The sequence below is a fragment of the Psammomys obesus genome, unplaced genomic scaffold, assembly GCF_907164565.1.
Source record: "Psammomys obesus unplaced genomic scaffold, mPsaObe1.curated_primary_1811, whole genome shotgun sequence".
In the NCBI taxonomy this organism is placed as follows: Eukaryota; Metazoa; Chordata; class Mammalia; order Rodentia; family Muridae; genus Psammomys; species Psammomys obesus.
The window spans coordinates 5,802,796-5,816,285 of NW_026596088.1; the positions used below are offsets into that span (position 1 = coordinate 5,802,796).

The 13,490-nt window shown below is 48.0% G+C and overlaps 1 protein-coding gene across 1 annotated transcript in view; it reads left to right on the top strand.

The window, feature by feature from the left end:
• Gga2 (golgi associated, gamma adaptin ear containing, ARF binding protein 2) overlaps positions 1-7,901 on the top strand; it is a 35,660-nt gene extending 27,759 nt beyond the window's left edge. The window contains exons 14-17 of the mRNA XM_055627597.1: positions 1,669-1,826; positions 5,002-5,171; positions 6,187-6,297; positions 6,867-7,901. Coding sequence (XP_055483572.1) covers positions 1,669-1,826; positions 5,002-5,171; positions 6,187-6,297; positions 6,867-6,977 — 550 coding nt within the window. The 3' untranslated portion in view covers positions 6,978-7,901. The remainder of the gene's footprint in view (positions 1-1,668; positions 1,827-5,001; positions 5,172-6,186; positions 6,298-6,866) is intronic.
• Positions 7,902-13,490: the final 5,589 nt, after the last annotated feature.

A 13,490-nucleotide genomic window follows, 5' to 3' on the forward strand; every position in this document is an offset into this window, starting at 1 on the left:
AGGAGGCAGAAAAGTAGGGTCAGAGAAGATGGTTGATACATGAAGAAGGAATATTGGGTAGGGCTAGAGAGGAGAAGAAAGGAAATGGAGCAGAGTGAAGATGAGACAGCTGAAAGTGAATTGAGCCAGCAGAGAAGACAGTTGGTGACAATTGACCAGGAGAAGCTGAGCTGAACTAAGGAAGATATTGCTCGGAGAGTTAGGAGAAGAACCCACAAAGTAGTCATAAAAAGAGAACATATAAAGAACTTAAAAGCTACAGCCAAGGATGATCTTGAACTTCTGACCTGTACCTCCCGAGTGCTGTGATTACAGCCATACCCCATGTACGGGCTGACAGGGATAATTTTAATGCTTCTCTTTCCTGACTGCTGTTTGAAATTACACAGAACTAGAGAAATAACAGTAGGTCCTAAATACCATTCCCAAAAAGCAGGGTAGAAAGTTAGTTCATTTTTTTTTCTTCTTTTCAAAGAGGGTTTCTTTTGGCCCCTGATTCCTATTCTTTCTTCAGTCTCTCTCTCTTTTTCTCTGTGTCTCTCCCTTTTTAACGATAAGAGTCTCACTACAGTGCAGACTAGCCTGGAAATCATCCTTCCCCGGCGTGTTGAGTGCTGGGAGACAGGCACATACCGTGCTGCATACTTTTGCTTCTGCTGTGATAATGCATTCTTATAGCTTATTTTTATGCAACTGTATTCGAACATACTTTTTCTTTCTTTCTTTCTTTTTTGAGATTTATTTTTGCATGTGTGTGTTTCCATGTATATGTCTGCCACATGCATTCAAGTGCCCTTGCAGGCCAGAAGGGTGTTGGACCTAAAGTTACAAATGGCCGGGTTCTGCCTGATGTGGGTGCTGGGGACCAAACTTAGGCCCTCACTATATGCTCTTAATAACTGATTCATCTCTCCAGCAAGGTTCCCCAAACCCCCTAGATCCTCCCCCCAACGTCCATCTCACTATGTAGCTCTGGCTGTTCTTGAATTTACAAAGATACGCCTACCTCTGCTTCCTGAGTTCTATAATTTAAAGGTGTGTACCACCATGCCCAGTCTCCTTTTCTCTTTAAAACAAAACAAAAAACCCAAAAAGACTGTGTGTGTTTGCATTCTGGCTTTAGATGTCATCAAAACTCCTGCTGGAATTATAAGTGGCTGTGAGCTGCCTGATGTGGGTGCTGGGAAACGCATGTCTTCTTTGAACCACTGAGCTATCTTTCCAGCCCCTTGAATTTTCTTTTATTACATTTATTTAGTGTTTAAGTACACATATGTGAGTACGTATGTGTGTCCACAGGCACCACAGTGTACATGTAGAGGTTAAAGGACAGCTTGGGAATCGATTCTGTGCATAGTGTAGGGCCAAATGCAGGTTTGTCAGGCTTGGCGCCAGCTGCTTTATCCCCTGAGCCTTCACATGCTCCTCACAACTTTTTTCATGTCCTGTTATATCTTAGAGACATTTTTATATGAGTTTATGTATAAAAGTGCCTTATTCTAACAGTTAAATTTATGGTTTGCATGGCTGTATTTAATCATTTTCCTCTTGGGGGTGGGCTTGTTTGCATGCACGTATGTTTTCTTGTTAGTCAGGAAAAAAAAAGATGACAGATTCCTGAAGTCTTCTAGTTTTCGTTAGTCATTGCTCGTTTTTACTTCTTTGTAGGAATTATGTTCCACAAAAAAGCATCCCGAAGGAAGTGCCACCAGGTACCAAGGCCTCTCCGGGTTGGTCCTGGGAAGCTGGGCCACTGGCCTCTTCCCCAGCCTCCCAGAATACACCTCTTGCTCACGTGTTTGTCCCTTTGGAGTCTGTGAAGCCCAGTAAGTAGTTTGTACCCCTTCTTTGGTGGACCCCAGCCAATAACAACGGCAGCGGGTGCTGCAGCAGCAAACACTCCTCACTGAAAGGGATGGGCCTTAAACTGAGGAACCTGGGTATGAGGCTGGGAGAGAGGCGAGGAGAGCTGTTCAGTCTTTTGAGCTGATATTTTTCTTAGTCATCTCTGTCTTACGGTTGTCACCTGGGAAGGATACTGGCAGGCAGAGTTTAATGAGGAGTTTGAAATCTACTTAGGGACATAATGTTTGTTCATCTGGAATTCAAGGAGGGAAGGTTTAATATGACTAGAAGTGACTGAGAAAAGGTGGCAATTGAAGGAAAGGAAGAATCTGGCTAATGATGCTGCTTCTCTGTGGGTCCTCAAATCAGACTAGTGGGTCTTGCCTCAGCTATAGAGGAAAGGAAACCAGAGGCTCTGTTAGCTAATGTGACACGCTGTGGTCTGAAAACGGCCCTGAGGACCAGGGTTCTGCTCTTCCACAGCCCAGAGCCCTGAATAGAGGCAAGGTGTGGGGAGGTGGGAGGGCAGGGCCCCTGGGAGCCAAGCAGACTTGGTTAGATGTACTTGGTGATATCAGGCACTCTTTGCACATTTGTTTTATTAAGTTTTGATTGCAATAATATTATATATGTCCACTGTTAATTTCTTGGTTGTGATAATTATGCCATAATTCTATAAGGTGGTAACATTTGAGGAAGATAGGTAATGGATTTATGAGAATCATTTGGTTTGCCTTTTAACTGTTCATAAATCTAAAATTACAATACAAAGATTAAAAACAGGGAGAAAAGCAAAAATAACATTCTCAGTGTAGAATACAAAAATTAAAGCAGAACCAGCATTACCAGCTGGCCAGAGGCAGAAAGACCTGCTGAGGTCTTTTATGTTGTGGGACTGGCTGTCAAACCCAAGACCTTGCCCATTCTAATTAGTACTCTATTATTGAACTGTAACCCCTCCTCCCTTCTTCCCAGGTTTCTCCCATCCTTTCCTTTTTGAGACAGTCTTACGTATTCTATGCTGCCCTGGAACTAACTGCATAGCCAAAAATGATCTTGAACTTGAGATCTTCCTGCTTCTGTGGATTATAGGCATATGCCACAGTTTACTTATGTTTACTTATGGCATATGTTTGCTTGGGTAGGGATCCAACCCAGCACCTCCTGCATGATTGGCAGGCACCCACTGAGGTTCATCTCTGGCCCCACCCCACCTTTTTCTGTTTTGTTTTGAGACAGGGTCTGTCTATATATTTGTGGCTGGCCTGGAATTTATTACGTAGAATAGGCTGTCCTTGAACTCACGGAACTTACCTGTCTCTGCCTCCCTAGAGAATCCCTAATGTTGAGATTAATGGTATTAATGGTACTGGCCTGTGCATGTGTGTGTGTGAGAGAGAAAGAGAGTGAGACATGCACATACACGGAGCTTTTTATTTATTGTATATGTATGGTTGTTTTACCTGCATGTATGTATGTACACCATGTATATGCCTGGTACCTACAGAGGTCAAAAGAGGGTGTCACATTCCTTGGGAACCACCATGTGGATTCTGGGAATCAAACAGGTTCTTGGAAGAGCAGCCAGTGCTCCTAACTACTAAGCTATCTCTAGCCCCTATAATCCTTTTTAAGAAAGATTTGTATATATACATGTGTGCTGTGTGTGTGTGTCACCAGAAGAGGGTGTTGAGAGTTCCTCTGTCACTCTGAGGAAGGGTCTCTCCCTGAATTTGGGACTCAGGTTTTCTTAGTAAACTGCAGCAATCTTCCTGCCTCTGCCCTCATCAGAGCGAGTTTTAACAGGCCGGCACAGGATACTTGTCTTATCTGGGTACTGGAATTTAAAATTTGAGCCTCAGGATTGCATAGCAAGTGTGAGCTGAGCCATCTCTCCAGTTCAATAAAAAATGGTTTTAATAAAACGACCCCATATTCTTTAGACTGCTTTATGTCCCATGACTTTTATGTTTATCACCACAGTACAAGCTTAGAGCATTAATTGTTTTGGTAGCAGGGTCAGCTTTGAGCTCACTATGTAGCTGAGCATGGCCTTAATTTCTGATCCTCTTGCCTTACCTCTCAGGTACTGAAATCGCAGGCTTATGCCTTTGTGTCAGGCTGGGCTCGTGTGTTTCCTTCTCAAATTATGGTAGAATAATTTCTTGGGGGAAATCAGAGATCACTATTTACCGGATGAGCCATTTTAACTGGCCCGTAATACACACTTGGCCTCTTCATCACATTATAAAATACAGGGATGATGTGTGTCTGTCCGGATTACCATTCTACTCCTGTAGGGAGACAACATGGCCAAGGCAGCTTATAGAATAAAGCATTTAGCCAGGGACTTGCTTATAGCTTCAGAGGGTAAGCCCATGACCATCATGGCAGGCAGACAGGCAAGGTGCTGGACCAGTCGCTGAGAGCTCATGTCTGATCTGCAAGTTGTAGGCAGAGAGAGCACAGACTGGGCCTGGCATGGGGTTTTGAAGCCTCAAAGCACACACCTCCTAATCCACCAACTGGGCACTAAGCATTCAAACATACGGGTCCACTCTTACTCAAACTCGCACAATGTGGCTGTGTGTATGTGGTCATATGAAAGAGATCAGAACAAAACAGTGCCTCTATTGCTTGTTTCCAGGTAGCTAGATGTTGTTGTGGTGATGGTGGTGGTGCTGCATGCCTGTGTGCCTGCATGTGTGCGTGCGTGTGTGCATGCGTGCGTGTGTGCATGCGTGCACATATGTTTCAGACAGGGTCTCATTATATAGCCCTGGCTGTCGAGGAACTCACTATGTAGACCAGGCTGGCCTAGAACTCACAGAGATCTGCCTGGCTCTGCCTCCTGAGTGCTGGGATTAAAGGTGTGTGCCCCCATGACTGGCTTTATATTTGTTGTTGTTACATTCCGTGCTTTCTTTCTACAGTGTTCCTAAGTAACTTTAGTCATGGTCACGTTTAATGAGAAAGGTTCCTTTTTAAAACCGGGTGGAGTGATGAGGATGGGTGGGTGGTGGTAAGAGATGGTTTTGGATTAGGGGAGCCTGAGGACCCGGGGTTCTTGGGGCAGACCGCGAGGGGAAGTGAGGGGAGGCAGCAGCCGTGGTGCCCGATGTGAGCACTGACCCTCGTTGGCCCCCTGTCTCCCAGGCAGCCTGCCGCCCATCATCGTGTATGACCGGAACGGCTTCAGAATTCTGCTGCACTTCTCCCAGACGGGGGCCCCTGGCCACCCCGATGTGCAGGTGCTGCTGTTGACCATGATGAGCACTGCCACCCAGCCTGTCTGGGACATCATGTTTCAGGTGGCTGTCCCAAAGGTGAGTTGTCTGCTGCTGGCCAGCTCTGACCTTTATACACCAGCGACTCATTTCTGCACGCTCGCCGAGACATTAGCGGTTAGCTGTAAGACACAGACTCTTCACCCAGACTGGTTACATAAACAAAGTGGGGATTTTAGTGGCTTACCTAGCTGGCTTTTTTTTAACTTACTTACTACACAGGTAAGTAAGTTAATTCCTTAAAAATCTTTTTCATGGAATTTTTGTATGTTTGTGTGGTTTTTGAGACAGGGTCTCATAATGTAGCCCTGACTGGCCTGGAACTCATTATGTAATCCATGCTGGCCTCCAATTCCCAACTGCTGCGATTAAAGGTGTGTACCACCATGCCCCGCTGTGTTTTGATTTTTGATACAGGATCCCACTTTATAGGTCAGGCTGGCCTGGAACTTGCTTTTAGCCAAGCTTGGCCTCAAACTCGAGTTCTTCCTGCTTCCACCTCTTACGTGCTGGGAGTAGAGGCACGGGCCACGCCTATCTCACCTAGATAAGGATAGTTGGTTCTACTTTTCTCTTTGGGATGTTTGGGCCCTAAAAAGCATGAACATGGCCACTGGTATCCAGGGTTGCATGGCCCTCTTTTTATTACTTAGGCTTAAAAGCAAGCAAGCAAAGACAGAAAGATATGTGTGTTCTCTCACCCCTGTGGTAAGCCTGGCACTGCTTTACATGCTGTCAAGCCAAGGCTTGAACTAAATGTTGTGCCCAAGGGCATAGAGCTAGTAAAAGGCAGATTGAGAACTCACCCGAAGATTTTCTCTAATGTTTTATACTGCCTCTCAGAAATCAACTGTTGACCTACCTTCAAATTACCTTCCTATGGGCAGAAGGAAAGGCTCCTATGGGTCCTATACCACTCATAAGAAATGTTTGTGTGGGACCATAGGGGTGTCCTGAGGTGCTCTTCTTGATGGAGCTCAAGTTGCTGTTGGCCTGAGTATTCTCACTGAAGCTGTGGCTTTCTGGATTAACAAGCTGAATTTTCTGTCCATAGTCAATGCGAGTGAAGCTGCAGCCAGCATCCAGTTCCAAGCTCCCTGCATTCAGTCCTTTGATGCCTCCCGCCGTGATATCTCAGATGCTGCTGCTTGACAACCCACACAAAGTACGTGCCAGGGTCTTCGGTAGCAGAGAAGTAGGCCCTGAATAGCATGCTGAGGCTTTGCTGTCAAGTCTGGGTGGTTCCAGGTTAAGTCTGGGGGTGAGCCAGCCCTTGCTGGGGCCTGCTTTGCTTTGGGGCTTGTTAGAAGATCTGTAATGGGCTGTCACAGCTGGGAAGCAGAGAAGAGACATATGAACTCATATCTCAAGTCCTCTGGAGGAGGCATCCTGTCCCTCTGTGGGTCTCTAAATTGCCCTTTGAGACTGCAGAAGTGGGCAGGGCTTCCAGGATACATGCCTGGCTCCCTTTCCATTTGTGGCTCTGAAGAGACTAAGCCAGGGCATCCATGCCATCTTCACATGGGGGAATTATGCAAACAAACTGAGCTGACTCTAGAGGCAGAGGCAGGCCTGATTTACACAGCGAGTTCCAGGCTAGCCAGTGCTACCTGGTGAAATCCTGTCTCAAAAATAAACAAGCTGTAAGCTGTTCCTTGGGTGGAGGCCCTTCCTGTGGCTTGACTCTCCGTTCCTACCCACTGAATTAACATCTTAACCTTTGTTCTGTCCCAGGAACCCATCCGGTTGCGGTATAAGCTGACTTTCAACCAGGGTGGGCAGCCATTCAGTGAAGTAGGAGAAGTGAAAGATTTCCCAGACCTGGCCGTCTTGAGCACCGCCTAACTTTTCAACCAAGACTCTTCAGTCAAGCCTAGGCCAGAGTTCCTTTCACTGTCTGGTCGGGACTCACTGTAATGTAGTGCAGAGTGCCAAGTGTTCTCTCCTGATGTCAGGCCACGATTGCCAATCTCTGTCTGTAGATCATGTGTGTGCGCGTGCGTGTGTGTTACCGGGGTGCTGGGGGAGGAGGGAGAGCTGGGCTTGGGATTTGGGCAGTGTGAGGGGTGCTGACAACCTCTGAGACCATCTCTGCTGCACTCATGTCTGCTTCTGCATGTTGGTTGACACTGTTGTCCCTGCCTCGGGTTGGAGTTTTATAAGCCAAAGTTTTTTCCATGTATTGTTACTCATCCATCCACTCTGTGCCTTGTCAGCCTTTGAAAGTCTTAGTTGCTCCCAGGCTGCTATTCTCAGGGACCTTAGAAAGGGACCTGGTTGGTCTTGTGACGGAGCGTGTCTTCTGGGGCACACTCTTCCAAGAATGGCCTTGTCTTCATTTTCACTAGCGAATGCTGCCGGCAGATGTTGAATTAGACCTTCTAAATGGAACGCTTGTTGCACTGGTTGCAGGCAAGGGGCTGCCGTGAAGCCAGGAAACCACACCTGGTGGGCCAATCATGTCCTTCACTACAGTGCCTTAGATTCTCCCTTAGATGGAACCTCTGAGGCCTTGTCCAGGTCTCGGGTTCTGTGGGTTGGGCAGCCTGTCTGGGCCCTTACTCAGGACCCACAATGTCATCCTCATTCTTTCTGTTCAGAAACATCTCAGAGCTCTTTCATTGTGACCCTGTGTTCATTGTGGTAAGTCACAGCTAGCGGGCCAGCCCCATGGCCCTCACAGTCCAAGGCGAGGAACTGCGATGCAGGTAGAGAGCCATGTGGATCGGAAGTACAGAACATCGTTGAATAAATACTGTGTACAAATTTGCCTGGTGTTGAGTCCATAGGGGATGCACTTAGAGGTGACAGGCTGGAGGGGGCCGTCTTCTGTGGACGGCTGGGGACATGGTGAAGAACTGTGTTCTGACGAGCTTGGGGATCTGGAGAAGAAGGGGGGATGTTTGTTCCAAGTGTACCTGGAAGGGGAAACTCAAGCTCATAGTTGACCTATAAAACACCTACTGTGTGCCGGGTGCTTTGGCATGCATGCTTCAGCAAGTTCTGCTGGGCTGGGCCTGTGGGAGAGGGGTCTGAGCCCTGCTGAAGTGGGCGGTGAGGGCTGTGAAGTCCTGGGAGCCAGTCTTATGGGATTCTGCCTCAGAAACTGGAGGGCTCTCTGTGGATCACAGCATGTTTGTTTTCTTCGGGTGCATATTAATAGCAAAGAACATTTTATTTCAGTAGATATTAGGATGGCTTCGTGGCTGTTGTTTTTTTGTTTTGTTTGTTTTTGTGACTGGGTCTCCCTGTGTGCCCCTGGGTGGCCTGGAATTCACTATGTAGACCAGGCTGAGCACTCAGGCTCATAGTGTTCCACTCTGCCTCCTGAGTGCTGGGGTTGAAGTGGTGTACCACCAGGACTGATTTTTTTTTTTTTTTAAATACAGGTCTCATGTAGCCCAAGCTGACTTCAAACTTAATGTGTAAGCTGAGAAGGGTGACCTTGAACCCTTGAACTTATGATCCTACTGCCTCTAACACCTGGGTGCTCAAATTATAGATGTGCACCCTGACAAGATGAAACCCAGAGCCTCTGCATGCTGGGCAAGCACTCTGCCAGTCAGCTGAGCTAGATGCCAAACCCTGGTTTGTTGTGTTTTGAGATAGAATCTCAAGCTATAGTCAAACCTGACCTGGAACTCAAATACCATGGTCAAAGAAACACAGTAGCTGAAACATAAAGTCCACACATGCATGTAGAAGCGACACAGAAACAGGCTAGAAGGAGGCATCCGAGGCATCTTTCCTGGCCTTTCGTCCCCCAGGGCCATGCTCCTCACTGTCATGCTCCCAAATGCTGCTTCAGTGTGATGGTTGCCGCTGCATTGTCAGTCACAGGAAGGAAGGGGGAAGTGCCAGGATTCTAAGGCTTGCCTTTACATCTTGCCTCATGTGGTTACTTGGCCACACCTAGCTGCAAAGCACAGTGGTAAAGTGTGAATTTTGTATGCAGTGCAGCACCACAGAAAATAGGGGTCTGGTTACCGTGGAAGGAGAGATAGGATGGTATGGTAGAAAATTAGCAAGCAATCTCCCTCTCCTTTGGGAGAAACCTGCTTTCAAACTATTGCTAAATGAAAATGCGGGTTATTTTTCTTCGTAGCGCTGACCATCAAATTTATGGCTTTGTTAGGGTTACTACTGCTCTGATAAAACACCATGACTAAAAAGCTTACACTTCCACATCACTGTTCATCACTGAAGGAAGTCAGGTCAGGAACCTCAAACAGGGCAAAACCCTGGAGGCAGGAGCTGATGCAGTAGCCACTCAGGAGTGCTGCCTACTGTCTTCTTCCTCATGGCTTGCCCAGCCGTACCTGGGGATGGTACCGCCCATAGTGGGCTGGACCTCCCCCCCCATCAATCTAAGAGAATGCCTTACAGACTTGCAAATGGAACAGTCTCATGGAGGCATTTTCTTAACTGAAGTCCCCAACTCTCACATGACTAGCTTATGTCAGGTTGACCTAAAACTAGCCAAGCCATAGCCCCGTCCCCTGGCTCTAGCTTTAAACCAAACAGTTCCCCCAGTTATTTGTCTATACACATACCTGGCCGTGTTTGGGTCTAGGAACGCCAGGTGAGTTTCTTCTCAAATTTATCTCCGTTTACTGAAATATCTGAATAGAGCCTTATTTCTTGTGTTTAGTGTCACTGTTTTGACAGGTATTAAACATTAAATACAAAAGGTGAAACTTCTGGGCATGGAGTGGGGGTGTGCAAGCGTGGGGACCTGAGTGTGATTCCCAGAACCGATATAGAAAAGCTTAGTGTGGTGGCAAGCACTAGTAGAGAGACAATCCCTGGGACTTGCTAGCCAGCCAGCCTAATGCAATTGGTGAGAGACCCATCTGAAAAAGGAAGGTGGATAGCCTTTGAGGAATGGCGCAGGACACTGGGCTCTGGCCACAGGCACACATGCAGAATAGAAGTTCGCTCACCTGCTTTCAGAGACACACCATGGATGCTTCGGCACATTGATGGGACACTAGATAGAGCAGTCCCCGGATTGCCTTCCTCCCTCTTCCCTGACAGCATCTTCCCACCTCCCTTGTTGGTAGGCCCTGCCTGAGAATCACATTCAGCTCTCGTATTTCTCACGTGTATTTTTTTTGAACAAGCCACCAGAGTCGTCTGCCTCAGTTCTTTTTACGTAGCACACCACAGGTTGGCTTTGAACTCCTGATCCTCCTGCCTCCACCTCCAGAGTGCTGGGATTATAGGTGTGTACCACCACAGCTGGCTCCTTACAGACTTAGTTGGTAACAATGTTTAAAATCTAGTTAAGGGCCACCAGGTGGCTCGGCAATTGAAGAACAGGCACTTGTTGCCAAGCCTGACTACCTGAGTTTGATTCTAGGGACACGTGGAGGAAGGAGAGAACTGGGTCCTTCAAATTGTGACCTCCACGTGTGCTTTGGCACACACACAAGTAAATGTAATATTTTCTTTTTAATCTACTCAACAATTTTTAACGATATCGGCAAAATGCAAGTTACAATTGGTACTCCTTGGCTTAGGCAACCTCATCTGAGATTTTGTGGGGCTCGTGGACTGTGCCTCCAGGGAAGTTGGCATGGGACTAGTGAAATGGATATGTTCAAACCCCAGAAATCTCAAACTCGAGATTTAAAATCTCATCCTGAGAATGGAGGGTATGGGACAAAGCTTTCTCTTTGTGCCTGCTTCAGGAGCACGTGACACAACCCCGTGTTACAGGTGGTCTGTCACGTGAGCTTGTCACCTGCTCTCCCCATCACAGCATCCTAGTCCCAGCCAATGACCTGCATTCATCCTCAAAGCCCCTCCCACTGCCCCAAGTTTATAGTCCCTGTTTCAGGAGAAATAAAAAACAGGCGAGCACACCCTCCACTTCATCAAAGATTGTCCAAGACAATCTGGGCTGTGACATTGGGAAAAAAGGGCCCCCTTTCCCCAGAGAATGTGTGGCTGGACTCCCGGATATGACTTCCGGCCAGGCTGCTATCCCGGCACCGTCACAACCTCTGTAGAACCTCTCCCAGTGGCCTCAGGCACCTGCTGTTTGTTCATCGATGAGTCAGCATGGATCATGGCTGCCGTCTATCGAGCCATTCCAAGCCATTCCATTCTCTTTGCCCAAAAAGCTGTAATAGTGCTGTTCCTGAAACAGCTGTTCCGTTTGCTGGAATCAGGTTGGGCTTCCTTTGCAGCCTGTCTCCATTGCCCTAACTCTTTGCCGTGGAAAAATCTTTTTCTCCCACATTTCCAGCCAGACTGGGAATCCTGTGACGCAAACCTGGTTCCATGCCCTTCCCTTCCCGGTCTGGAGCCTGATGTTCTTGGGGGAAGCACACTCGGGATACCTTGCATCAACCTTCGTAGGCCCAGACACCTACAGTGCTCAGACCTTACGTCGAAGAATGCGCTTCCGGCTCAGGGCCTGGCGGCCGATCTGGTAGATGGGGAACCATGAGATTTTTCTTTAGGCCGCTGACTAGCAGTGCCCTCAGCTTTTCAGGCAGTCCCTCCGCAGCCTCTCTGCACCCGCTGTATTTGTTAGGGTTAGGGTCTCCGTGTTTGTTTCCTTCAACTGTGGTGATGGCACCACAAACTTGCCAGGTGGTCCATGCCTATCCTGTAATCTCAGCAGGCCAAGAGGTAGATGGAGGAAGACCAGCAGTTTCAATTTGGATGACACGAGATCTTGTAAACACAAGCACCCCCCCCCCACACACACACACACACCTGGAGGCTGGGGAGATACCAGTCGGTAAAAGTGCTTGCTGCGCAGGTATGAGGACCTACGTTCAAATCCCCCACAGCCCCTGTAAAAGCTGGACTCTTGGAATGAACATCTGTAATCCCGTTGCTGCTAAGGGGAGCTAAAAATGGAGAATTCCGGGAGCTTGTGGCCTGCTAACCTAGTGTACAAAGTAGAAGACGACAAAGATCCCCTCTCAAAGGCAGAATCAAGGAGCGTTACCTGCGGCATCTCTCCACCCTCAACACGGCTTCGATGGCATCTGCACACCCTGTTCACACAAATGCTTACGCACACAATATCATTCTGCTCTGGTCCGGGTGTGTGATATCCCAGCACTTGGGAGGCAGAGGCAGGCAGCTCTCTAAGTTCGAGGTCAGCTAGGACCAGAGAAACCCCACTGTTAAGAACCACACTAACGTCTATAAGCACAGGACCTCTAGTGCCTTGTCTCCTCACTAGGATGTGTGAGTCCTGTTACCCAGCTAGAAACCCTCTTACCTGGTCTGTGACCCCTTCTGGTGGAGATGGGGAGTGCTACTCCCCACCTCAGCTCAGGGGGTGGCACTACCTTTTCTAGCAAGCCTAGGGAAGGCCCCCCGCCCCCGACCAGCAAGCAGCCACAGGTTGGCTGTGGTCTCTGGGCATCCCCCAGGTCCTGTCAGTACTGATAGCCGTTCTCTTCTGCTGGGTTTCCATGGTTTGCTTATGGGAAATGAGGGACAAAAATGACACTTGAGGTGACAGTGGGCTGCCCTTTTTTGACTGCACACATGCTTAGGCGCATACAGTAGCCGGAAGAACCCTCAGAAGGGTAGAGGAAGTGCAGGAGAACAGTTCCAGACCCCTTGATGCCCCTCCTTACCACTCCCAGCAGCATTGTTTGTGTGAGACAGGGTCTCACAATTTCGCCTTGGCTGGCTTAGAGATTGCTGTCTAAACCAGGCTGACCTTGACTTCATAGGGATTCACCTGTCTTTGTCTCCGTAGTGCTGGGATTTAAGACATGAAACACTGTGCTCCACCCAGCAGCCATTTGAGCATTTGGGGCAGGTGTGGCAGGAACTGAATAAAGCTAGTTTAGGCAGACTGAAGATGTGTTGAAGCCAGGTAGCAGAGCTCGGGGTCCCCCTCCCCTAAAATACAAAGTCTCTTGTATGAACTCCTGATTCTCTAGGCTCCAGTTCCTAAGTGCTTGCATTAAGGATGTGTGCCAGGCACTGTGCCTTGTTTATCCCGGTCAGTTTTGACGTGTCTCAACAATAGTTGGCTCGGGGCTGGAAACGTTAAGAATATATGCATTGCTCTTGCAGAAGACCAGAGTTAAGTTCCTAGACCCGTATCTGAAGGCTAACAACTACCCGAACTCTGATTCCCCCTTCTGGCCTCTGCACTTGCACTGATGTTCACAAATCTTAAGCACATACATAATACAACATTAAAAAGCATTTTGAAGAGTGTAGGCATAGAGTCAGGACTAGGACACAGACTGACATGTTTCTAAAGAGCAGCTGGCAGCATGTACACATTTGAGAAGGTCCCTGGGTAGTTGAGGGGAAGGATTGGTGGTATCTGAGGGGCCTTTGTGTTTGGAGAAGCTGGTGCTTGAAGAG